Source organism: Triturus cristatus, chromosome 3_1 (assembly GCF_964204655.1).
Source record: "Triturus cristatus chromosome 3_1, aTriCri1.1, whole genome shotgun sequence".
Lineage (NCBI taxonomy): Eukaryota > Metazoa > Chordata > Amphibia > Caudata > Salamandridae > Triturus > Triturus cristatus.
The window spans coordinates 359,166,524-359,194,009 of NC_140583.1; the positions used below are offsets into that span (position 1 = coordinate 359,166,524).

Genomic DNA, 27,486 nt, shown 5'->3' on the forward strand with positions numbered 1-27,486 from the left:
GAGCGGAAGTCACCGGGGCAGCGTCGGAGGTCAGCGGGCGAGGAGGGGCAGCAGCGGCAGGAAGCGACAGGCAGGAAGCAGGAGGCAGGAGGCGGCAGCGGCGTGAACCAGGTGAGTGGCGTCAGGCGGAGGTAACAGGGTGGGCAGGTGCCAGGCAGCGACAGGTAGGCAGAGCAGTGAGGGGGAGCGACCGGCTGTGGGGGCACAGTAAAGCCCAATGGACTGCAGCCTGACTAGAGGATATCTTAGGGCAGTGAGCAAACCAGGAGCAATGAGGAACCTGCAGCCCAGCAAGCCTGAATCAACTTGTGAACATCAATGCATCAATTGAGTTGATGGCATGCAGATATCATTCCAAGATGAGGAGGGTGGTGAGCCGGTTCTGCACTGACAGACCCCATACCATCACTGACTTTGTGGGAGCTAATACTGGTCTAGTGCGCTGAATCTGGTACTAATAAACAATTCTGCCAGCTCTTACAATTCTTGAGATACTAACGTTATAAGTGAAGGCTGCTCTCTATCCAAACATGTCCAGTTCCCAGTCCCATCTGAAGAGCCAATGACCGTGAGTTGCCCAAGTCCGTGGGTGTGCCAACACCACACCATATCAAAGATAAAGGATTGCAAGGTTTTGGCACAAGTAAAAATCAAGCATTTGCAATGCAATAGGTCTCGCATTTGCGAGAGAGTTTAAGCTATTGGCATTGTAAATGACAATGCCTATTAATTATCAAAACAAAAATAAAATGCATTGTAATTTACAATGCCAATAACTCAAACTCTTGTAAATGCCAAACTTATTTCACTTCCGAGAAGCTGCCACCGTTGACCCGGGCTACTTGGAAAGTGAAAGGGCACATGGTGCGCTAAATGTTGCAGGAAAGCATGTCGTCTCTGCAGTAAGATAAACTCATTAAAGAAAATAGTGCTTACAGACTAAATAAGACAGTCCGTGTAACAACATTAGTAAAAGGGCCAGTTCTCATGGGAGGTTACAAATGAAGACAAGGCAGTACTAAAGAGACTAACAAGCCTATTAACGATTCGGAAGCCAGCATTTACAAAGGACAATGACACAAGCCAATAAAAAATATGGGCGGAGAGTGGAGCCAATAAAAAATATGGGCGGAGAGTGGGCAGCGCTTCAAGTATATACTCTAATACAGCATGCCTCGCAGAGCAGTGCCTGTGCCGCCCAGGCTCGACCTAATTAATGCAGATAACAAGTAATAAAGACAGTTTTGTGCTTAGCTAGGCTTACCAGGAGCCCCATTAAATTGAACACTTAAATACTTTTGCTTTGGAAACCAGCACAGAAAGAAAATCCCTTTTGGTTTGGTGGGACTGCTTTCCACTTTGGTCAGTGGCTTTACTTCAAGGCTGTTTTTACAAGTTCGCAGTCATTTGAGTTCAAGTGAACTGAATGGTCCAGTCTTGCACCCATGGCAGATAAGAACACAGAACAGGGAGCAGATGCATCATAGCAAGCTTGATCTAATAAAATATTCTAGTGTGCCTGTGTGCATGCCAAATTGGATCCGACTACGTCCACCAACATCTTACACAGCTGCAACAATTTTTACCGATGGTAATTTATATTTGAAAAAATACATCGCATTTTCGGACATCTCTACTCCAACACCTCCCCTCTTCTGAACAAAATCTGAACACAAATTTAAAGGCTCAAATTTAAATAAATTACATTTTTTAGACTGATCATCCACATTTGTCAAAGATGCCTGCGTCATTATCGCTGCTTTTCCTATGCAAAATGCAGCACAATCATAATTACAGAGACACCCATATAATAGGTTTTATAAACATCACGCATGCAAGGACAGTATCTTACTTATTTCATTTGGAACAGATCCCTGACAGGTCGGTATAAACTAGGTCAAGCCCCAACCAACTTCAGCAACCCTGGGGACCTTGTTAAAACAATGCTTCACTACCGTTCAAGTAAAATATGGAAATCATTCTAAAAAAATCAATACCAGAGACAAAATATGCAAACTACCCTAAACAAAGAAATGAAATCAATTGCTCTTCTGCACTCGTTTACTTTGCAATGTGTTGACGATATGAAGATGTTGCTCTATGACAAACTGCTGGAATGTTTCCCACTTCCATCATGGTGAAATGATGCTCGGATGCAGGAGATATACAATACAGAAGACAAATGTGTTCAGAATTTGTTTTCAAGACAGAGGAGTACCTGTCACGCATTAGGCTTCAATGAGGCGTACTGGCCGGAGATAGGATTATTGATTGGTCCCCATGTTTTGGTCTATACAGTATGCTCAAACTTGTGACCTCTGGCCTGTTTTTGAGAGCACGACCTACTGTAAACTGTAAGTACCACATTCTCTTGAAACACACATACTGTCAAATATGTGGCTAGTGGTACTGTTTTAGAAATTACTTCTCTGCAACATCACATAATTTAATTTGCCTGCTCAAAAGTCAACAAATTTGGTGGAGAAAAAAAAAAGTTTCAGAAAAAATATCAAGTTGCCTATTGAAGGAATACAATTTGGGCTTATTTGAAAAGTACTAATGGTGGCTAAATCAATCGACCTAAAACTGGAAGACTTTTCAACAGACTTCGTGATCTGATATTTAACATTACAGTACTACCGACTGTCTTAGTGCACAGAGCCCCAGGGGATGGCAATAAATGCAAGCATTTCTAAGTTATCTGGGCCGTAAAAGTGCACGTGCACTCGTTAAAACATACCCAGACTAAAATATTTATTTAGAATGGGCAAAGCAGCAAGCTGCACTACCCCTGTACAATGAAGGGTACCAAAAACATGTTAGCTAAATAAAAAATACAATTATGCAGTCATCTGTGGCATTCGAGCAAAGTAAAAAAAAGCTCTCCCAGGCCCTGTGAACAGCTGCGTTAATACTAAAACGGTATTTAACTCGCAATGTTAAACACACACAACTACAATCTTTATTAAACATTTATGAATGAGTACCAGTTCATGTTTTAAAACTTTTTTTGTTTGTGCTACAGCATTCCTGAACAAGGCCTTTATTGCTTTTCACTTGCCTATTTAGCTGCAATAAAGAAAGCCTCTGAGTAAAAAGTAGAGACATGCACAGCCCTCAATCGTTAAGGTGCACAGGCAGCGAGCCACCTTCAACCAGCCCCAAGAATAAATCAAGACTGGTTAAAACAACGAGTCCCGAGGACACCACAATCATTAAAGCAATGCTTCATAGAACACCCCCGAGATGATAATACATGCCTGGATGCGGATAAAACTAAACAAAATATTCTGTGTCAATGGCCCAAGTACAAGTAAATAATAATAACGAGGGACAGCTCCATGAAGCAACAGAGTTTCTGCCTATTTGGTTCTGGAGATGTAAATTCTACAAAGCAAATTAAAAAACAGCCAGATGAGAATGGAGCAGGACAAGCAGTTAAAAGCACAATGGCAGAACATAGCCCAACTTCCAGGTGCAGACATTCACAATCCAATAAACATTTTAATGTACGGCCTAGGAACAGCTTTAGCGGTTTTCTCCAGCAGGCCCATGTAATCAAATACATGTAATCGATAATATGTACTGGCAAAGCCAACAGGTCTCATTGTTGGCACCTACTGGGTTTGCCAATTGTTTTAGCGATGCTGTACAGCATGGACAATGCAGTGCAGCAGGGCTAAAGAAGGAGAAAAGCCAATGATGCGACTGCCCGTGTCACGTTGTAGGTACATCTACCAAAATTATGTCAGGAAGCAACGGGGTGCGGCGTAAGCAACAAGCGCAGCATGGGAGGGAGCGTGAAAGCAACACTGAGCGCAGGGCACAGGGGTGGGAAACATGGTGGGCATGAGTAGGGGTGGAGAATAGCAAGCAGGCGAGACAGAGCAACTTGGAGCACGAGGAAGAACAGCAAAGAGACAAAAAAAGAGCAACGTGGAGTGGGGAAGAAGCGCATAGGTAAGAAAGCAACTCAAGAGGGAGAAGTACATGAGGATGAGCACATCACAGGGGGGCCAGGGGAGAAGTACAAGGGTGAGGGAAAGAGCAATACGAACCACAAGGGGTGGAGGGGGGGGGGCACACTACAGAGACAGCTGGACTTACATGCACTCGCATGGGGTGCTTAAGATACAAGTATAGGCAAAGCCAATAAGTTTCACCTATGCAAAATGTATTGGCTTTCTCAATGTTATTCGAAGTGTTGCATAGCAGTTGAGCTGCTTACAATATGGCTTGAAGTAAAAAAAAAAAAAAATTACAAAAATGTAAGTGCTATAACGCTGCAACTGCAGGCCACAGCATAGCACTATTTTGTAAAAACGTTGTCATGTAGCGCAGCAGCTTAACTGCTGTGCACCACATAAAAAAAACATTGAAAAAGCCAATAGAATTTGCATAGGCGAAACAGATTGGCTTTCCCAATGCTTGCTTTTGCAGCATTATACAACACGAACTTAACGAAAGGTATTGGAGCACTTTACAAGGGCACCAGTTAGATTACACAAGTGCACATTAATCTTTTGTTTTAGGCACTGGGAGATCAAGTGATTTTACCCTAACCACAGGATGTGGAGTAAATGACGAGACTGGAACCTGGTTTCTCGGTTCCAATGTCAGCAGTTACGCCACATCTTCTCCTCACATTCACGTTTGTTACAAGACCATCAAAGGGGAATCAATAAGGAATACACACTTGATTGAGTGATTTTGCTCGGTACGGTTATATATAAAACATAAACACATTTACGGGAAGATTAAAAGAAAGGTTTATTTTAAACATTTTTTAAACTGCCCAACATAAAGGGACCATGTGCATATGTGTACACGCAGTGGTGCCTGCCAGGGTGTCACACGAAATGACTGGGTGGGTAGGGTGTAAAGACATCAGAGCCCACTTGGGTGCCCCATGACATGGCCATTCTCTGAAGTAGGTGATCTGCTGCCCTTGGAAGCAGCAGGGTGCCAACTCAGACACAAAGGCACTGTAGTAGCAGTGGCACTTGTTAACTGTAAGATGCCACCTGTAGTAGAAGGAAAAGACTTCGGTCGTCTTTCAGGGTGGTGGGTCCCTCCTATAGTGCCATGTTCTCCAGTTTGCCGGTGAAGTATGCACGCCCCATCCCTCTTCACCTGAAAGCTTACTTCAAGGTCTGTCATTGTACAGGGTTAGACTATGGTACAGCAAAACTGGGGCGCCACAGAGAGTGGAAGAGGGTGAAGGTGGGGCACCGCAGAAGCATGCACTTTCCGACTGCATGCAAAAAAAGAAAGAAAAAAAACCTTATAGTGGCCAGTGGAAGGATGCTGGCCAGGAGAAAGCTGATGTCGCTGACCAATAGCAAACAAGGAAAACTACAGTAGCGTGGGATCCATCCAATGTCAAGTAAATTAAGTAATGAGCGGGCTCTAAGACCCTTTTATTATATTTATTTCTTTACAATTGATTTCTCAAAAAAGCGCAAGCGATGTGCAAGAGAAACCAAAAAAGAAAAAGTAGTTTCCTTATAAGTGAGCAGCGAAAGGACACAAGTAAATTGGTTTGGCTCCAGGGGATAGAGAGAGGCAAGATGGAAAAGGACAAATATCAAATAAGTAGCTAGGAGGCAAATGGGAACAATAGTATAGCCAACCAATTGGCTGGCTGCAAGCCCCTCTATGTTCTTGGAAAGCCCACAATATGTATTTCACAAACAAAGATCTACACTGTCTGGTGAGCTCGACCTAAAACATATATCCATGTATGTATGATAGATATACACACACATAAACGTACACACGCATGAATACATATATACATATACACACCTCTCCAAGGTCACCAGTGAATTACATGAGCACACGTGACATTATGTTTATTTACCACAGCATACTGATGTAGACTTATGGTGTTCAATGCCCAGTTGGTTATTTGAGTAGGAGGCCCTTGAAACTTATGTCACTGTTTCATGAAAATTTGAGGCATGGAATTTGACTTATCGATTGTTGTGTAGATATTCACTTTCTCTGTGGTTTTGTACTTTGCACTTGTGTGACTAGTTGGGTTCGCTTCTCCGGGCCCAATGTTACACTGATGCCAGCAGTATTTGATGCAAATTCCATCTTTTTCATATGTAAACCCTATAGCAGGCTATGTATTTTGCATTGACATTTACTAGGATTTGAAAAACCTTACAAACAATACAGCACAATATGGCCGGCAAGTTTACTTTCACAAGGTGAAAATATTGTTTCCTGCTTCTAATTTGATGCACTATTTAAGGTGGTGATCAGTAAGTTCTAGTCATGTGATCAAGGCTTTGGCTGAAACGAGCCATGTGGAGAGTCTTCAATAAACTGGCTGCACCTTGTTGAACGGTGACTTGTTTCCAGTGAAATTTTGAATATATATACACACACACACACACACACACACACACACACACACACATCTATAAATTCTCAAATCCACCCAAAAAAATTTTTATCGTGTATATATTTTTTCACTGAAAAACCAAAGTTACAGGGTAATTCTAGTTAGGAAATAGAAATGAAAAAGCCTTACAAATTCAGTGAAAAAAAAAAAAAATCAAGGTTACAGTAATATTATAGTTGGGCTCATATTTCACTTGCGGGCTGGTACTTAACCCGAGCCTAAAACACTGCTATCTAAAGAAGTCTCACAAATATTTTGGTGTTCAATAGATAAGGGAAAACAAAGCTTTAGATGTTAATTCTTCTTGCATACCCCTTTGATAAATCAGTATAATATAGAACCCAAACCAAGAAGGAGGGAGCAAGCCAGTTCTGGCAAGGGGATGAAGGGCCACATTTATGGAAAGAGCAAGATTTCACGGGGGCGGCAAGCTTCCCAGAGCCTGACTGTAGCCAATTATTGAAAGTCTCTACATCAGTCACTATATCAATAGAGACACGACAGAGAATTGGGTAGCAGATTAACCAGCTCTGGGGGTTTAACTTTACTCCAGGCACAGAATGAAATTCACCTGACGTTTCCAGCCTCGAATATCCCTCACAAAACCATTCGAAAGGGACAAGTGAGTGGTCAGACCAAATTAGGGCAAGAGGCTCTTCTACTGATATTTTAGTGTTACAGAATACAAGATCAATAGTATGCTGCCCAGCTAGGTGTGTTGAGGCAGTAAGTGCTTGCACTAAATTCAAAGATTCCAGCTTCTCCAACAACTAAGTAGCAAGTGAGCTATTGAGATTTTCAATATGTAGGTTGGAGTCGGCAGGTAAAGTGAAAACTGCCATACAGCAGGGTCCGGTTGGCGTAAGCCACAGGTTGGGAGTTAATAAACTCTGGCATCGCATAGGGGAGATATATCAGCACCCTGCAAAAGTCATCTGAAGGAACCGCGATCCAAAAACACAAGGCTTCTGCCCTTTTAAAGTTCACTAAAGTGAAGGTTGTACATGTAAAGCCCAGTTCAAAGAGACCGGAACCTCTACCCCTTTCCTTCCTGCTCTATTCAGATGAACAGATGATGCATAGTACCCTGGAAAGGCCAACTCCATGCCAGGCATGTTACCCAAGGGCCGGGGTGGTTGACCTCGAAGCTGGTGAACCGGGTTAGAATCTCGGCAGAGACACTCAACATCCTGCGATTTTGGGCAAATCTCTTAATCGCCCGGATCCTAACAAAAATTAATGTGTCCGTCTGTAACACAACTGGTGCTCATATAAAGCGCTCTGATACCTTTGGGTCTAGTTTGCGCTATATAAAACTAAAAAAAATAAATAAAAAAAAACAATCGTGGAGGCTAATTCAAACAGAGTTGTCATAAAAAAAGTATATCAACTAAGAGTCCCTCTTGACATAAAGAGCATGCCGGTAGAGTGAGAGGACATTATTTCAGCCCTAAAAAGATTATGATTTAAACAAGGTTGTGGTCTGCTACTCGCCCCACCACCTTGCTCTAAAGCGAAGGCTCAGTGGGCAAAAATGGCAATGTCAACAGGAGAGAGAGAGAGAGAGCGAGAGAGAGCCCTAGCAATTCAACAAAGACAGCTTACTCATGCACAGATACCTTGAGGCATGCAAGTGTGTAGCTCCCGGCCTGAGTAACAGTGCTGTGGATCAGATTCTGTTTCGTAACGGGCAGCATGCGTGGTTGCGGACGGATGCAGACGAGCTTGCACTTAGTGTGTGTCTGCGCCATGGCCTTCTTTTAAAAGGAGTACTCCTTTAACGACTAGAGGGCATCCAAAGCAAAAATGGCACCTCGGGTCACCCAGAGGAGAAAAAAAATGGCCACACTAATCAGCCCTCTCTCCTCAAACTAAAGAACTGGACCGAAGAGCCAGCTGATATATGAAATATGCCCTCTAAGCAGAATCTCACAGCCCAACTCCTCAAAGTGCAAGCACAGGTACAGATTCAAATTCAACATTTTCCACACCAATCCAAATAAAGCTCGAGTGCATGTGAAACAACCAAGGTTGACAGAAAAGAAAATAGGAACGCCGATAAAAACACACAAAAAAAAAACAGTAAAAGTCATTGCTAAAATCTGTCAAAATAATACAGTCTTTCAGTTACAGTTACCAATGTTTAATAATTTGGTCTCAAGGGACCTCAGGTTTTATTTGCAATGCTGGTAAACGGCACTCCCCAATGTGCGATACCATCTGCAAGTCATAAGTTGGAACCTCAGCACAGCCAACTAATCCTTGCACTGTCATTTAATTAATTACAGTTAACCATATGGGAGTAAATTATGTTACAATACTCATGTATTTCATTTTCAAAATACAGGCATCTTCTGACATCGGAAACCTATTGTAATTAGAAAATAATATTACTACTCACATGCAATAATTTATTACAATTGACAGACATAATGCTCTCTACTTTAGCCAGTAAACTGCAGATAGCCATAAACCATAAGCAATGGGTGACTGTGAGAACACACACACACGCACACACAGGAAGGAGGGAGAGAACCTCATAACTTCATCAAGGCATAGAGAGCTGGTCGTAGGTGCCTGAGCACCATCTTGCCTCGCTAACTCTGAAGGAAGATGTGCACCCTCCACTTTACAGTGAATGGAGAGACAGTCATGCACAGCTAGGCATGACTGCCTAGCTAAGTAGAAGCGTGGTGAGATGAAAGGAGCACGTCAGTCCATAGCAGTAAGAACTAGGATTATAATATAGAGTACATGGCAGTAGTTTGAAGTACAGGAATACTAACCATTGGCAATTTTAATTTTTTTATTTTTTTATTATTGGAGGGTTGAATGAAAGCACAGAAAGATCTTTAGGATTGCTCAGCTGGTCGTTTCCTAGCATACGTTGACAAATTCTCCTTTTCGATTTGTTGCTTTGATGGTGCCTTTGGAGGCTTTTAAGGCAAAGGGTGAGCATGATCAGTGATTTAGTAATGATATGGTGCACAGTTGTGAGAAAGATCTTGGATCCTGGGTGTGGCGCTGGTCACCTCCGACTCTTTTTTTAACTAGCCTTGAAATCTTTCTATTTAGCGCAATTCCGAGTGGGCTTGGCTTATGCCCTGATGTTATAGAGGATCAACTTGCATGCTTGGCAATTAGTGGCTGATCATAGCTTATCTTAATTTGCGCCACGAAGTTTGCAGCTTCAATATTGTGAGGGAACTACAGAAGTTTAAGTCTTTTGATGGTATGGAGTCAGGTCAGTCAGCCAAAAGGGTGTAGTCCCCAAATATGATGGTTTCCTGACTAGAGATCTGCAGAAGTGAGGCCAGAATGACAATGTCTTCTAGGAAGGTGAGACAGTAGCCAGAAGAACCCTATATTCTAGCCAACGATTACAACAGGCCATTACGATAATTACCTGGAGATCTATACTCTCATATTTCCAAATTCAGCCTGGTGGATTAACATCTATCAAGTTGAAATAGTTCACTCAACAGTCCTGTCAATATACAAATTGCTCATTCAGCTGTAGATTTAAAATCAATGGTCATCCCACCAGTAAAGATGAAGAGATGGGCAGAAATATTAATATAAGCATGACTAAAGGCTTGCATGTGTTTGGAGGGTACCTTGATATTTAAATACAACGGTCTGTGCACATCTTACTCTGGTGCATACGGTGTTTCTGGAAGAAACGTTTAATCGCTAATAAACAGCAGATTCAAATGCCACATCAGCGGTGTGCAAAATATTCATTTTCATATAGGAATACCTGTGTAGTCTGCTGCTCAGTTATGTGTAATTAGTTGTATCCTCATGTAATAGTTTATACGGAGTACTTACTGATCCCTAAAAATCAAAGGGAAAAAGGTTCAAAATAATTTGTCATATGATGACCAGCCGTACACAATCCTCGGTACCAAATACTAGAAAAAACCTTAACAAGTAAGATACCAACTCTTCAATAACATGAGGATCCAGCAGTTAAATGGCAAGAGGTTTGAAATTAACTTAACTGTAAAGATAGAAAACATTCTTAAACCTTCTTTGTAAGAAAGAGCATTTGGACAATAATGAATTGATGTTTTATCTTATGCCACTAGGGACTACCGTGTTGTCTTTTAAACAACAGAAAACATTTATTATAGGTTTATTCAAGATTTATAAAATGCAAATCCTATAAGATGCGCGAAGCAGGTGGGGCTCATTAGAACTGACCAGAGCTTGGAGATATTGGTGGATGGCATGCAAGACCTCAATGCATCATCAGCGGAATCATCCTCAGCAGCCACGCCACGGAGATCTCAATGTCGCTATGTGGGATGAAGTTGTATGGAAAAGGTGCGAGAACTATAACCAAAGAGTAGCAGAAGACAGATCATATGGACAAACATAGTTCAATTTGGACGTTATAAAGGGGGGGAAGGGATCTACCGAAAGAGATTGAGGACCTACAATATCAAGAGATTTCCCCACTTGGACGTGATTGGGGGGGGATGCTGGAAGCAACAGGGGTGTTTGATCGCTTAGGAGTACGGTCTACTGAGGATTTGGGACATTTTTGTCTTGAATGATAAATATATACTTGACTACCGATGCAAAATCCAATAGTATGTAAAAAAAAAAAAAAATCGGGGATAAAATAAAAATTCTGATGTGAAATTGTTTTGTAGCACTTGTGTGTATTTATGTATTAGCTCTCGATAATGTTAATTAGCTGTGCAGTAGCATGAGTTGTATATATTACTAAAATGCTAAAGCAACTTTAAGTAATGCTGACTTAACTAGATGTTGCATCTGGTATAGTCTCGAAGCATAGTGTTGCAAGGAAGTCCATATATTTATTTCTACCCGAATCACATGCTAAAATAGGGCTCTGGGACAACAGAGGGAAGTTTGGTACTTCTAAGGGACCAAACTGTTCAACACAATTTCATGGAAAAATATATTCAGTGCCAAGAAAAAAAAAACATGGGGCACAAGCAAAGTAAGGTATGAGAAGTGTAGCTATGTACTGAAATTCCTTATTCTTTATGACTGCTTGCACGCCTAAGGGCTACTTAGTAAGTCTGGTCATTAATCCTGCTGATAATTAAAATGTATAATTATCTATAGTTTTTAAATCTGAACAGACATTGCTTAAAAAAATGGCCTATGGGTTGAATCAAGGTTGTCTCATCTACTTTTGTAAGAGTGGGGTGGGGGATCTTTATGGGAGGGTTGGAGTTTAAGAGCAAATGATGTGGCTGAAGTGTCATGTAGGGGTTTAGTGAAATGAAGCAATGGATCAGAGTACCTGCCAAACAGTCGATCATTAAAGGTGTGGGCATTTAAAGAATCAGTCTTGAATAGAAGCATATGTAAACTCAATATTTCTAAATGAAGTATCTCTCAGCACCTTCGTACTGTTCAAAAAGTAAAACTAAACCTGGGACTCGCTATTTTCACAACACAGACAAGACATACATATAGATATATATATACATACATACACACACACACACATACATACATATAATTTGGATATTTTACAGCTCGGCTATTGAGTGCTGGACAGGGAGAGATCAGTCAATTTTGTTGTATGGCTTGTCAATGTCTCAGTGCTAGATTTCCAGTTCGCCGAGTTGTTTCAGGGTTATTTTTACCATACGAGGAATAGGTACTTTCTAATGGTGTGGCAGGTTCTATACAGCTCGAGTGATGATAAGTCAGCAGACGCAAGATCAGAAATTGTGATTAGATTACAATAACAAAAGGTTAACTTCTATGAAAGGTAGCACTATATAAGGTTTGTCAACAAAGTGGTTATTAGTAGAAATTGAAATTCCAAGGGTAAAAATGGCCAGACAGAAATATATTGCACACCCATTTTGTACATCAAACTATTTCCTTTTCCCTGCTCATTTCAATTGTAGGCCCGGCTTATTTCCCTAATCAGGAGGAAGTCTTCTGTTCAGGACTTTTTTCTTCGGGAGTATAACTTGGGTTTAACAGTTCTACATTCTACTGATCTGTTTCCAAATGTTTGGATGTTTTAGGATTGTAGTTAATCATGAACATTCAACACATGGAATGAACACTTTGATGGGTTTTAAGTCACATGGGGAGGCATTATGAATCTGGCGCACTGGTCATGTTTGTGTCACGGCAACAGGTGCAAACACGAACAGTGTGCCTGCTAACAATGAATGCGCTGCCCTCAGGGCAGCCGTGAACCCAGGGCTGCTCCTGGGGCAGCACAGTCAATGTAGGGTTCCCAACCATAGTCACCACAGAGTATTGGTATCAAAAAAATGCCCACCCACTGCTTCAAACACACAGACAAACAAAACTATCAATCGGTTCACACTTTTGCTCCATCCCTTCCCCCTACTTATCAAGCTCTTTTAACTGTGGTCGTCAGATAGATATATCAGCATATTAAACTTTACCGGGGCCAGGATCCTGACCCACAGGTAGGGAAGTAAAATACATGCTTCGTAGGCAATGTCTCCCTCACAAAGGGAGCCTGTAGCGATTGTCAACTCTGTAGTACTTATATTAATGTCAAAGAGCAGGACATGAGAGGAAATTCAGACTGTAAAGCTGGCAGTGGAAACTTCTGGGCCCATGGGCTCATAGTACCAGGGACTAACAAGCATTAGCAAAGCCAGTAGGTCTTGTCTATGTGAGAGATTCTGGCCTTGCCAATGTCTTTTAGCCATGTTGTACAACACCATGGCTGCTATTCAGCGAGGCTAAAAGTGGCATACAGTGGCACTGAATGGGATGGTATGCCTACGGGAGCCTAGATATTTAAAGATTACATACGAGGGTGATAGCAAAAACAACTAATGGTGCTTTTCGCAATGAACCCTCTCTTGTGAATTTTCGCAGGTCTGTAAAAACCTGGCTATTTCATCAATAGTACTTACAGGGCCTTTTGTCTGGTTTTACAGCGCTGGGAAACCCTTGGTGGGTAGCTGGGCGCTTTATAAAACGAACCAAATAAATAATAAAAAAAATAAATGGTATGCTGTGAGCGGGTTGTAAACCTACTATATTGTAAACCAAACATCTCACAGCGCTTGAGTTGTGTAGGGGTCCCCGCAGACACTGGCCGCAATAAAAGATTGAAAGTATCCCTCGTTCCTGGCCAAAACTGTGCTCTTCTGTTTCATTTCCAGTAGGCACCTGGAGGATATACAAAGTACCTGCGTAAACTCGGTCATCTGAAGTAAGGGCCAGTAACTTAGAAATAATCAGGTTGCCCGGGTAGGGGAACATGGGGTTCGTGGCTCTTTCTCCCAAGAGATCTGAGAAACCAGGCGATTTGTGTTTTCGCCCAGAAGAGAGCGACATACGGTTTCTACCATGCCAGATGTTTGAGTGCTGCCCTATAGTCAGAGATTTTGCTACAGTTATTTCTGCAATCGGACAGGTAGAGCTTTTTTGCTTACTCGCACATTTATTTCACCCAGTCTACCTTGTGCGTGCTGAAGATCAACTTAACATATCAACACTACAGGACAACTCGATATGTATCATTTTTAGAGAAACAAAAAAACTGGGGGAAAAAATTATTCTCTTGCCGTCTTACTGCACTGCTCTCCACCTTGCTAAAACTAGCAACATGTTGAGAGTTACAAATACAGTCCAACAACGCACCCATCTATTTCACATTGATACTATTATTCAGCTCTAGATGTTAGAGTTAAACCTTCTTACAAAAGATTACAATATTACCGGCTGCGTGTGTTGCCAGCAGTGAGCACAGGCCCGAAAAGTCTACTATAATCTCAATAAAAATACAGCCGTGCCTTGAGGAGGGGCTGGAGGCAACAAAACCAGGAATTCTTCTACTTGCAGAATTGTAAATCGAGGTAAAGGGCAACAGCAGGTCTTGGAAAGTTTTGGCAATTGCTTACTTCCCCTTAGCCCTCGTTTGTTTCTCAGGTTACTTTTACAGCCACAACTTTACACGGGGAGGGTCAAAGGCTTAGCTTAAAAACAGGGCTCTTTAGCCTAAGAAATCGGATTTGCTTCAGAGATAAAATAAAATTTCAAATAACACAAAATCTAAATAGTGAGTCAGAATGTACTAGGAAAACAAGCATTTGCAATGCAATGGGACTCGCATTCATGCGAGTTTGATCTATATGCATTGTAAATGACAATGCCTTTTATTTATGTTTTGGTTTTTAAATCATAAATAAAAGGCAGAGTCATTTATGTCAATAGCATAAATTCTCGCAAATGCGAGACCTTTTACATTACAAATGCTGGTTTGTAAAAGCGTCCCATGATGCGCTTTGACTTTAATGGCGGTCATGCCCCTTTTTTTTAGACGACTCGCGTCTAAAGAAAGGTGCACGGCCACCATTAAAGTGCAGATAGGGCGCTTTTACCAAAAAAAAGCCCTTGTTAAGCAGCGTAGCGTACGCAGAAGTGCCGCTCTGGGCAGGAAGCATTTTTCAAACAAAGCACAGAGTCCATAATCGGGCACCGTACTGTCATGAAAACTGGGAGGGTTAGGGAGAGCGCTTCATGCCTGCAACAGCAGCTAGATTAAAGACATTAAAAAAAATAGCGCTCACAGACTATAGATAAAACAGACCGTGTAAAAAGGCCATTCCTCTTGAGAGGTTACAAATGCAGACAAGGCAGTACTAAGGATGGACTACTAACCCCATTTATGAATCAAAAGCATCAATTTAGAAAGGACAGTAACAAGAGCTAATTAAATATATGGGTGGAAAATGGGCGATGATCCAAGTCCATACCGGAATACAGCATCCCTCGCAAAGCAGTACACGCACTGCCCAGGCTCGACCAAAAACATCAGGGCATTACGCAGAAGAGCCAACATTAATTTTTAATGGTTGTCACAGCTAAAAGCTTTAAAATCAACATATATTGGCAAAGCCAATAGATCAGCCTTACATTTTTAGTTAGAAGGCAGACCAATTGACTTTTCCAATGTCAACGGAATTGATGAATCTCATTAAACTCAGGCACTGAATATCTGTGCTCAAGATGTCAATAGACCATCCCTCTATGGAAACAATTATAGAATGATCATTGGGTGGTCTAAGCAGTTTATTTGGTTTGCCATTAACTAAACCAATAAGTGATTTTAGTATACAATGAATGTACAAGTAAGAACTTACTGTGACCGAAAGCGTTATGGTTGAGTAAACTTCAAATTCTCCCCAGGCCCTGGAATGGGGCACCTTCCTATGAGGTATTAGGCTACAGCCAGGTGAGAAATGCATTTCCTTAAAGCCTTTGAAAGAGGAACCTAGGACTGTTTCAAAATAATGGCTAAAAGGGGGAAGACCAAAATAAGCCAATGGTTGAAGGGTGGTGACCCAATGCCCAATCTGAAGTCTTTAATACATCTGCACTGTAAAGCCAAATCTAAAATGTGGCAAAGCCCAAAAGCCGGACATAGGATGAATAAAAGAAATAAATGATCTACACTGAAGGTAGAACTTTCCCTTACCCTGCCAATCCTTGAATCTGGGCCTAGGTTCCTTTCAGTCACTACATGCTTACAAAGAAAATACTCATCGTATTACGAGTTAGGATGCTAACTCTTAAGTAAACTATTTTATTAACAGTTGTTTGAAATTAGTAGGCACTAATTTTAACCTGAAATTTCGTGGTTTACTGAATGCATTGCAAACATACCAACAACAAACACACGGACTGTTCATAAACGTCTATGAGACTGAAAATGTGCACTTGCCTTGTTAGGCAATAGAGGAAAATGTGCAACACTGAAATAACATGTACACATTTCTATAACAAGTTGAGCGACAAGAGGGATAAAAAAAATACATGTATATCAAAATATTTAATACATCTGAATGGCAATCAGTTTGAATCCAAAAGGCGTGACAATGAGCAGAAAAACGAAATGCATCCAATTAATTTGCGTCCCTCCAAATAATTCTGTTCAACTAGCGCTCATTTACACATACTATCAGAGTCGGAGAACAAAATAGGAACCTGCCGGCCACATTAAAAAAAAATATATTATTGTTTACAAGGCTAGATGTGGTGTTACTGCTTCAGTATTAAGGAACTTCCGTAAATGAATCCTTGGGACTTTAAAATTAAAGAGCTAGACTCTGATCTCCCACCCGCAGCTCAAGGTTGAGTCCAATAAATGGGTACATACCCATTTGCTTAACAAATTTGAACTCCAACACATTAAGCACACAAGAGACGCAGCTCAGGTAAAATATCAATAAATAAGGACAACTAAAAAATGCAATCACCAGTAACTGGAGACCCAAAAGAAATTCCATACGCTATGGGTTATAGAGCAACATAAGTAACATATGAAGGAGCTGCTGCTCTGCATTAAAAAGTGTAAATAAACTTTCAAAATCAAAATGAACAGCTCTGATCTGCAAAGATGTTATTCTGAATCGAGTTCAGCAAACATAAGAGTAGACTACACGCTTGACAGCATGTTAGAAGCATAGTGTCACGACTTGCCTGGTCAGGTCAAGGGTGAGGAGGACAGTGAGGATGCATTCCCCCCTTATGCCTCTCCTCTCCTCTATTTCCAGTCTCCCTTGGATGCGGCCGTTTGTGAGGTGGATGACGCCTTTAAGGAACTCCATTTCCTGGAATCTAAGCCCCTCCAAGTGACAGGGTCACCTGGGCCAATCGGAAGCCCCGGAGAACCCGCGAGGGGCTTCATATCCAGCTTCCCTCATCTGGACGGGCTCATCCAGAGTACTGGAGAGTGCTCCAACGCAGACGACCGGAGCGGCACGAGGTCCAGCAGCAAGACGATCCCCGAGACTAGAAGCACGACGGAGGAAGATATCACGTGCCAAACAGTGGAGACTCCATTACGGGAGGTCGGACCGAGCACTCGTCCCGAAATCCCAATAAGGGAGCCGGACCAAACCGGCACAACAAGTTTTCCAGTTGTGTTCCTGGAGGAGCGTGGCTACCTCAGGGGTCTGCTTAATAAGGGCGTCTGAGGTGGAGAAGGGAGGGGGTGGAGGGTGCTATGCAGTACACTCGCAGCGTGCACGGGTCAGTGCAGTGAACTGACCAGAGCCTGCCATTTACTTATAGCGCGACACTGGTGGCGGCAAAACAGGGGGTTTGTCAACGACCACTCCTTAATCCCTTAGTAAACACACAACGGTGGGCTGTTATCCTAAATAGCCTCGCTTTCTTCCGAGGGACGAGGCCCATTGAGTTCGACAGGAAGGACCAAGCCTCCGCACACCAAAAAAAAAAAACACAAGGAGCTAGAGACTGGCCGTTACAAAGTGTAAAACAATAAATATTTGTGTTCAACCCAGATACCTCTCATTGGTCATCCTTCAGTGCCACACATAGGATGGATTTTTCTATTGGAAATAAAATACTCTAGACAGTCTTAAAGATTCTGAACAAGGATTTATCATCAATCACGTTCACAGTTCATAGGCCCATACTCAAAAAGACGGAACGCCCTAGACGTAAGTGATGCTACAGCGTGAACTGTCTTAGATTTGCATGTTGGAGATTTGCATATAACTTCCTAAACAAATGGAGTTAAGTATTCTATAAAGATCAGATGACAAGAGGAGACTACTAAATATTGTATAGAGAACTGTTCAGAAATATGCATGGCAAAGATTATAAATGCCTTGCGAAACTGACTACTGTTGCACTTACACCCTTCACTGAATTAAGTGCACTAATTCATAAATGGGATCCTTGTGATATCATATGTCAGTACAGATGGGCCTTGCAAGAAATATTAAAATACCATGCAGAACTGAGCAAGCACCTGGAAGCAGATAAAAAAAAAAATGGGGGTTTCTTCATTGTCCATGAAAAAGAAAAAGAAAAAAATCACAGCACAGGGACCAAAGTTAAGGATAATTACATGTCATATTGAACCAGATTAATCACGAAATTTACAGCACCAGGGCCAGCTGATCCTTGGGGATCTTTACTCCTTGACTTGATTGCCCCGCTGCTACTTAAAATGGCAAATTTATCAGTAATAGGTGACTTAACCCTGCATCTGGAAAATGATGAATGTACTGCAAGTAAGACACCGATTTCTGATCTTTCTGCAATGAATATTCTGCTTTGTAATAATGGCCCAACTCATACAGCTGGACATTTTTTAGACCCCTTCTTTTCGAATTTGTCCAATATCAATTGCCCTCCAGCACTTCCCCTTTGTTGGTCTGATCATTTTGCTGTTAAAATTGAATTTACAATCCTAGATTCCCCGACTTTGCCACTGTTGGGTAAATCAGGTCAATCCAGGAATTGGGGGAAATTGGACGTGGAAAATTTTAATTTAACATGGTCTAATAGTGTCCCTCTGTTTGATTCTATATCATCCGCCTCGGTGGAGAGGATGTACAACTGGATTACTGAGGCAGCTAATGTCTGCCTTCCTTTGTCTATAAGAAAGCTGAATAATCACCGCCCTCCGGCCCCCTGGTGTACAGAGCCATTAAAAGCTGAAAAAAGTAAATGTAAAGCCATGGAAAGACGATGGCGTAAGAACTATTCCCTTGAAGCTAAATGCACCTATAAAAGTGCATTGAAAAAAATATCAAAATGTATGCAAAATAGCCCGAAGAGAGCATGTTGCCCTTACCATATCAAGCGCGCAGAATTGCCCTCGTACTTTGTGTCACTATGGTTAAGAAGCTTGCGGGCTCAGATACGCAACCTTCTTCTCCTATTTTTGATGAAAAGCAATGTAATACTCTTGCTAACTTCTTTATAGATAAGGTGGAACAAATATATTTGACATTAGAGGGTAGTAATCTAGCTTCTTCAACTTTGGCTATGTTGGTTGTAGATCGAACTGCTGGGGCGGTCCCGCTGATAAAATTGGATAAATGGGAACCACTTAATACAGGTTCTTTTTTTAAAAATTTTAGCCAGCATTAAATTGGGCTCTCTGGCTGATCCTCTTCCGGCTGCTGTACCTTTGCAATTTGAACAGCCATCTCTGAATTTTGTTATGGAACTACTTAACGCCTCTCTTGTTGAGGCAGTAATGCCGCCAATTTGAAAACATGCAATGGTCCTTCCTTTGTTAAAAAAGGTCAATTCGGATCCCTCCCAACCTGCTAATTTCAGGCCTATTTCTCTTCTTCCAGTTTTTTCAAAAGTCCTGGAAAAACATGTAAACTCTCAATTGTCTCTGATTGTTGAATCCTCTAATTTTTTACATCCTGCACAATCGGGCTTTAGAGCAGGTTTCTCAACTGAGACTACTCTGTTGGGCGTAACTGAAATGTTACGTCAACGCCTAGATGCAGGCAACACAGTGGCACTGATATTGCTGGACCTAAGTGCCGCATTTGATGCGGTTTCTCATACCGTATTAATTAAGTCTCTACAATCTTTAGGCATCTCGGGATCAGCATTAGGGTGGCTGTCCTCTTTTTTATCTAATCGTACATTAAGTTTTTTCCTCTAGGGCTCCTTCCACTGTTATTTCCTCGCCGTATGGGGTACCACAGGGTTCTGTTCTGAGCCCGCTTCTCTAATATTTATGTACAACCTTTGGCAGCAATTGCAGAAGAAGCGGGTCTGTCATTGTTCTCTTATGCCGATGATACTCAGATCATTTTCTCCTTAGCGACTGAAAGTAGTTCTGGACCATCTACCCTGCAGACGGACTTGCGCAAAATTGCAACCTGGATGCAATCTAAAATGCTAAAACTTAACGGGGAAAAAACTGAGGTTCTTATTTTTGGAAAAAATGCAGACCTCTGGGGTACCCAACACTGGCCTGTTGAAATGGGACTCCTACCTGTACCCTCTTCCCACGTCCGTAATCTTGGTTTTATCATTGACAATAAATTATCAATGAGACAACATGTAGTAAAAACTGCTGCCACATGTTTTACCATTCTTAAGCGGTTAAGAAAAATAATTTGGATGCTTCCTGCTGATTACCAGTGCCTGGACTAGTGTTTTCTGGGCATTTCACACCTGGATTATGGAAACATCCTCTATTTGGGCATCAACAAGGATGTAACGCGCAAGTTTCAAACGGTGCAGAATGATGCTGCTCGACTGCTTTGCCAAATTCCTAGAATGTCCTCTGTCTCTAAGGCCTTGAGAGACTTGCATTGGCTCAGGATTGAAAAAAAAACAAAAAAAAACAAAAAAATTCGAACAAAGTTCAAGGCCCTGAGCTACATGTTTAAAATCAAAAACGGACTGGCACCTAACTATTTGCTAAACCTGGTACACCTCTACCAACCGGCTCGCGTGTTGCGCTCCTATGTCCAGGAATTTTTTGAAATTCCTCGGATCAAGCTTGAAAGAATGGGCGGACGCTCTTTCTCCTATCTGGGCCCACGTCTTTGGAATTCTCTCCCTTTGTCGATGCGCAAGGAATCTTTGTATTTAAATTTTCGTAAACCGCTAAAAACCTGGCTGTTTAATCAATAATCTGCCTAATTTGTTGTGCTTTTCTTTTTCTGAGTTCCCTTTTTAGCTTTGCGTTGGGAAACCCTTTTTGGGTAGCTGTGCGCATTATAAAAATAAACTAACATAACACCATGTTTACATCATAAATGTTATAGCTCCCTCCTTTCCCCACCCTTCTTCCTATTCTGTGTAGTTTTCTTTCATTTATAGCACACTAATATCTGTATTGACAATAGACTCTTGTGAGTCCAATACGTTTTGCAGAACTCATGTATTGGTCTGCTTTTACTTTTTCAATAAAAAATTACAAAATAAAAAAAATGCTAGCATTAGGTATTCAGTATAAAAGAAGGACAATTTAAAATACTTTGCAAGATCAACATTTCTTAGTTAAAAGGGGTTGGGGGTGGAATTCCTATAGCCTGACGCCCAGGACACATTGTTTGGGATCAAGGACAACAGGGCGAGAGGCGATCCACTCTTGAAAATCACTGAGGTTCCATCATTGTACATGCTACACCGACGCCTACCATCAACAAATTCACACAAAGATCCAAGCACACAAGTTGCAGCGCAGTCACTAAAACAGCAGTAGTTTTGCCTCAACACAGGTAATAGTTTCAGTCAGTAAGTAGTATGCAACACAATGAATTACCGCTGCCCTACAACACTTTTAAGCCAGCATACTTTTGTTGCATGAACAAACAAAGTAGTGATGTGCACTAACTATAGTGCACACAGTTAAAGTGATCTGGCATTCTTAAAACTAAGAGAAGTCTAAATATTAAAACAGTATTAGAGCTCCACACTTGAGAACTCCTGCCGGAGGATACATCCAAAAGTGCTTAAACACACCTGGCTGAACCCAGGAGCAGGTCCTCGAGCTGTGAAAGGAGTTTTATTTTCCTCTGATGACTCCTCAAAGCCGCAGATATCTGCGCCTTTAAACTTTTCTTGGGATTCCATTTTCCTCGACCCATGTCAATTTAAATACAGCCAAACCTAAACATGCACCAAGACTGACAACAGTGGATGTGGTGATGAAAGATCTCATTAGCTTTGGTTGCATGCCTCACAGTCTTAAAAATAGTCTTATAAATTAAATTTAAAACAGAACGCACCTCTCTGCTGTTGTCTTGCAATGTGTATCGGTGATATATGCTAGAGACAAGAGGGCCTTGTTTTTCATGGCTCTAAATAGACTGTGCAGGAAATTACAAGCTCTTCATGGCAAAGTGGGCTCAGGGGAAGCGCGCACTGGGGAGCTGCCATGAGATGAAAATATTTGTTCACCGCTCTCGGGAACCAACTAGTAAGCAGATTGCACGTGATCCACTGTATTCAAGAAACAAAACCTGGAATCCAGATCACCTGGGATTTTTCTATTAAGGCTGACAGGAGAAAAGGGTACTCAACTATAAAAGAAACCCTGCTAATAAATAAATAAAAATAAAAAAAAAAAAGAGTGCAGGAACTAAGACAAAAAGTTTAATAAAAAATTGACAACAAGATTATAAATACTAACAGGCGTATCAGTTTACAAACAAAAAAAAAAAAAGAGAATAACCTCCACAAATAAAACACAGGAAGCAGAACACAATGACGATTTAGACTTGCTAAAAAATAAAACAATGTTTACTGGGGATTGTCCTCAAATAACAATCAAATATTTCTGAACTGTCACATTCTCAAGGATGTAGTTATAAACGGTGCAGCAAGTGTAGTGGCCTTCCACGCCACGGTGCTGGAGGCCCATGTCTCGTGCTTGCATTCTGACCCCTGGCACCGTTCCAAAGGCAGTCCGTGCTATAGCTTAATAACAGGTAGAACCAATGACTACCCGTGTACTTTTTATGTTACTCCTTCTACTCAGCAGTGGCGAACACTGGTATTAGTGTACATTCCAGAGAAACACAGCAAAACAACTGTACACAACAGGTCATGGTACAACATGACAGCATAGGATAGAAAAGAAGGTAGGAGCAACTAAAATATATCAGGGCGCAATGCTTTACAACCCTGCAGACGCGGGCAGTGTGCACACTGGAAAGATACTTAGACAAAGAGGCTAGTGCATGCAGAATACATGTACTTCAAAGCAAGTTTAACTTCCAGCCATTTGTACAAATTATTAATATTGCTTTGTGAAAGTCTAGAAAACGACACCGAGCACGCGTTCGGAACCACAAGAGCACCAAACACCAATGTGGTGCAAGTGGTGTTTGCAAATGGAGCAAATAATGCCCCCCACTGGTAGAAATGGTCTGCCTGTCTCATGCCACGTGATCGGATTCCTCTTGCCATCGAGATTCAACGTATCAAGGAATAAATCAATGAATGCACACCGCATGTGAGGATGATTTGAGCTTTCTTGGTTGTCTTTCTGAGCATGCCTTTAGCACCAGCTTCCACCTGGTGGCATGTACGTGTGCACAGTAGAAGCGAAGGCAATGTGTGCTCAGCCCTAAGCAGACACTACTGCTAAAACGGGAGCAAACGCTATTAAATCGTCTTGATTTAGATCTGATAATAACATCTACTGCTAAGATATACACTTTTAAATGTGACATTTCAGCCAATCAAGCAGGTAAAACAAAAACATGTAAAGTTATAAAGAAGGCTACAAATAAGGCATTTAGCAAAAAGAAAATACAGCAGTGGATACCCCACAAACACTAACAAAATGACTTAAAATGCACTGCATGCATTACACAGAATGAATAAAAGCACACGTGCTTTGTAAACGAAAAAAAACAATGTATTTGTATATGCAAGCCCAGAGTTCCAGAAACCAAATGCAAATATAACTTAGAATAAGATCGTTCTCTATTAAATAAACAGCGGTGCCCCTGTATTGACCATCACATCTGAACAAACAAGAGGCAGCAGACAAAACACGCCTCCACATAGACAAGCTCACTAGGCCATCATGTTACAATGTTGGCCCCAAAAACGTATGACGCTGCGGGGATACGGGCCATAGTAACAGGTAACGTTCATATGTGTTCCCTACAGAGTCCGGTCCGCGTCTTACCTGCCCCGCTGAACTGGCTGCTCCCGAGGGTAGTGGGTCTGGTTTTCCCACTGTTGACAGGTGGGGAAAACATCTGCAAAACACAAAATAACACGTTTTTAAAAGTTATGCACACCCCAGTTAAAGGCAGAATTACGCATTGAACTTAAAATGTGGATTCGTTAATTAAGTGTGTAGGGACAGGCTTAAATAAAATAAAAAGTTTTTTTTTAAATCTGTGATTCCCCCAAACATCATGATCAACAGACTGAGGAATGAGCCGGCCTCTCTTGCCATGAGGAGGCTGCGGCATCAGAAACAAATTGTGCATACAGAGAGCAAACCCCAATAGGAACACCATTACGTTCAATATTTTCATTACAGGTGTCTATAATTTGAATGGCGATTATGCAGGTAAATACGCATACACTGCCAGACTTATGACAGAAAATTAAATATGTACCAGGGGTTGCTGCAAAACGAGGTCATGGTATAAACGTAAACACAAGTATGACAGGCAGCTCGTATACTGCCGCTGCGTTATTTGCATGATTTACAGCAGTAAATTAAATACATTTGTTGTGCTCAGCCTTCTAAACAGAGGCGCCGCAGCTGCAGACCGCCTTCGCGTCTGCGAGATTTGGTCGGTTTTAAGCACTTGCATGAAAATAGAAAAAAAAACGATACACCGCTTCGAGCACCTTAAGGAGTGAGAAAGCGCTATATAATTGCCAATACAATTTAAGACAAGTTAGCCAATGAGATTATTTTTCTCTTTGGGTCAGACGGTCCTCCCCCAACACTCCCTTATAAACCGATTGACCCCGGCAGTGCTTAAGTCATTCTAGTGATGCAGTCTAGACATGAGAGGGGAGGCCGGGGCAGGCCCCGCCGGGGTGCTCGCTTTACCGTGCAGGAGAAGCCATAAGCAGAAGACCTCGAAGAAGGATAGCGTACCGCACTGAAGTCCAGCAGGTCACTCAACTCCTTGTCCGTCCCGATGGCGGCCATCCGCTGCTGCTGGGAGTTCATGTCAGCCACTCCGCGAGGACCCTGCACACAGGACACAGCAAGAGGGGGGCACTTAGGGAGCTCTCGGGCACCGCTCGCGCACTGTAGCTAAACACAGCCAGAGGGACAGACTGAGGCACCGACGACACACCCCCCACCCAGCCCCAGTGGGCTCTGCACGCGGCCACACAGCGGGGGCACTCACCCGTACTGCCATCCTGCGCCTCTCGTTCCTTCCGCCTCTGCCCGTAGCAGACACTTCAATGCACCCGCGGACCCCCCACCCCTATTCCATTCCCCTGCTGCAACCAGGCGCACGCGGGGGCGGGAGGACACAACGCACCTCATCCCTTCCACGCACTACTCAGCCACAGGCAAAGGAGGCGGCTCATCATTCACCCTCGAAACACAGGTGAACGGCGCAGGGAGAGGGTCTTTAAATATTCTTGAATACACACAGAAAGGACAGTCTGGTGCCTGTCAGAAATGCACCCGCGTGCAACGAGGGAACAACACTACTTTAAAGACCAGGCAGGATTCGTTATACCCAGGCACTATTTTGCAACATCACAGCACACTCTCGCCCTACAGTAACCCCAATCCTACCTAGTGGCACAGAGGTGAACTTGGCGCTCTGATCAGTCTGTAAAGACTCTAGCCGCCCTCTTCAAAAGCATTCCTTGTCCGTGAAGAGAAATACACAGATCCGTCCTTCGACAAACGCTGTCCTCGAGTATAACACTGGCCATTTCATTTCACGAGACAGAACAAAACGAAAGTGATTTCAAATCGGATTTTAATTGATTAGACCTAGTCCCTGGCCAAGGTTTAGCAAGACACTCGCGTGCCCCAGAGAAGCACTGCACACCTTAGCTGACGACAACATGCGAGCATTTCAAGGCACGGCAATGTCCAAGGCCAGGTGGGCGTCACAGACCTCACCCCGAGTTTGAGTCCGCCATTCGCGGCCCCTGCTCAAAGGGACAGCATCTGAGCAACGCCTGCGTGTTTTGACTGAAGTGACATTATCAATCCCTGGGGCCCAAGAAGACAAGACATTCATTTAACATAAACCCCTTCCCCTAAACACACACAACACCAACACATGTTTACAGTTAAGCACAATAAAAAAAGCCAATGCCACCTGTTTCTTTTTCTTTTTTTAAAGACGGATGTAAGGTTTTGTTGTTCAATACCTGCAGTTCAAATAAATGCGTTTTTAATCAATGTTATGTTGCTGTATATGCGTAACCACGCGCTGGGGGCGTGTCCATTAACCATCTATACAGAAACCGAGCATCTTGCAGTTATGGCCAGTATATATGACGTTGCAGCTCAGTGGCGAGTCTGCCTGAAGTTTAAGTTTAGCTCACTTATTCGGGGCACTTTTGGAGAGGGGGGGGGTAATCACGTGCCAGTGCGCATGGGCCACCGGCCGCCAATAAACAAACAGTGCTGTGCATTGTGAAGGCGATGCAGCAGCAGCGGCGCGGAGTGCAGCGGCCCCAGACAGCTGCACGCGGCAGTCCGAGGCTCGGTCACTCCCCCTGGCTCGGATTTGGATGGATGGGGACGGCAGCTCTGCCTCCAACTTTACACACTGCGCTTCTGAAAACAATACCGGAGCCTGAGAGTTCCCTCCAGCTCCCCCTAGTCCCACCTACCACTTCCTGTCAGTGCCGTGGGGAGGGGGCAGACGGCCAGCCTAACTGCCTCACCATCAATAAAAGTAATGTCAGAGGGATTGGGAAATGTACCAACGCTGAAGAAAAAAAGTGGCCCAGCCCGGGGCAGCGAACAATAGGGATGCGGGGAGAGGCAGGCGACGGCCACGGGAGAGACCCGGAGTGCGCCGGGGACCTGCTGCCGATGGCAATAATCCGCGACCCGGACTCCCCACCAGCTCAACTTTCACGACCTGCCTCCCCCCACTGCGGAGCCCCTCCAAGGTGCGAGCTTTCCTCTTCCAAAACACAGGGAGAAATGCCAGTGCAAAGGCACAATACACACAGCCGGGGCACACAGCTTCCCCAGGCACACCAGCCATTCCTTCCTCCAGCCAGACCCGACTCAGCCGCCCCTCTCCGCCAGGAGCAGTACACTCTGCCATCCCAACTTGTCCCCCTGCAGCAGCCCCCTCCCTTTACCTTTTTCCCGTTTTAACATCCAACAAGGCGGGTGAAGTTTGTCCGAGGATCGCCTCGGGTGACCCTGCTGCCCACGGTCCGCCTGGGGGGCGCGCCGCCGCTGGGAATCCGGGTTTATCCCTTGAATTTTCCCCCGAACGTAACTTGTGGGTCTCCCTCAGGCAGACATATTTGCAAGAACAGGCCGCAGCACCACGTTCAGGCCCTGATCGGTATCCCTCCGCCGCCGCCTTGGAAAAAAAAGAAGCTTGGTGGGGCTGGCAGAGTTAACCCTTTGGTGACCGGACTGCCTGAGAGCCGGGAGGAGCCGAGCCCACTGGCTGGAGGCAGAAGCGCAGGGAGGGGGCGCGGGGGCGGTGTGTGTAGCGCTCTGCCCACTCCTCTCCTCCCAGGCACATTCCCACCAGACCTGGGCGATCTGCAGCTGTTCGAGGTGGGAGAAGCCGACTGCTGCAGCCACAACAAAACGCGTGCCTCTAACTGTCTGTCGACTGGGG

General features: G+C 43.2%; 1 protein-coding gene across 13 annotated transcripts in view; it reads right to left on the bottom strand.

Moving 5' to 3' along the window:
• The window catches only part of TCF12 (transcription factor 12), a 692,950-nt gene extending 665,728 nt beyond the window's left edge, over nt 1-27,222 (bottom strand). For 4 of the 13 annotated variants that reach the window (XM_085644112.1, XM_085644111.1, XM_085644107.1 and 1 more), the window contains exons 1-3: nt 26,990-27,200; nt 24,741-24,884; nt 23,853-23,925 (exon numbers count right to left, since the gene is read on the bottom strand). In XM_085644112.1, the coding sequence (XP_085500238.1) occupies nt 23,853-23,925; nt 24,741-24,863 (196 nt within the window). In that variant the 5' untranslated portion in view covers nt 24,864-24,884; nt 26,990-27,200. Of the gene's footprint in view, nt 1-23,852; nt 23,926-24,740; nt 24,885-26,989 lie in introns of those variants that run through there. The other 9 variants (XM_085644108.1, XM_085644105.1, XM_085644102.1 and 6 more) reach the window with 5 other exon arrangements.
• Nucleotides 27,223-27,486: the final 264 nt, after the last annotated feature.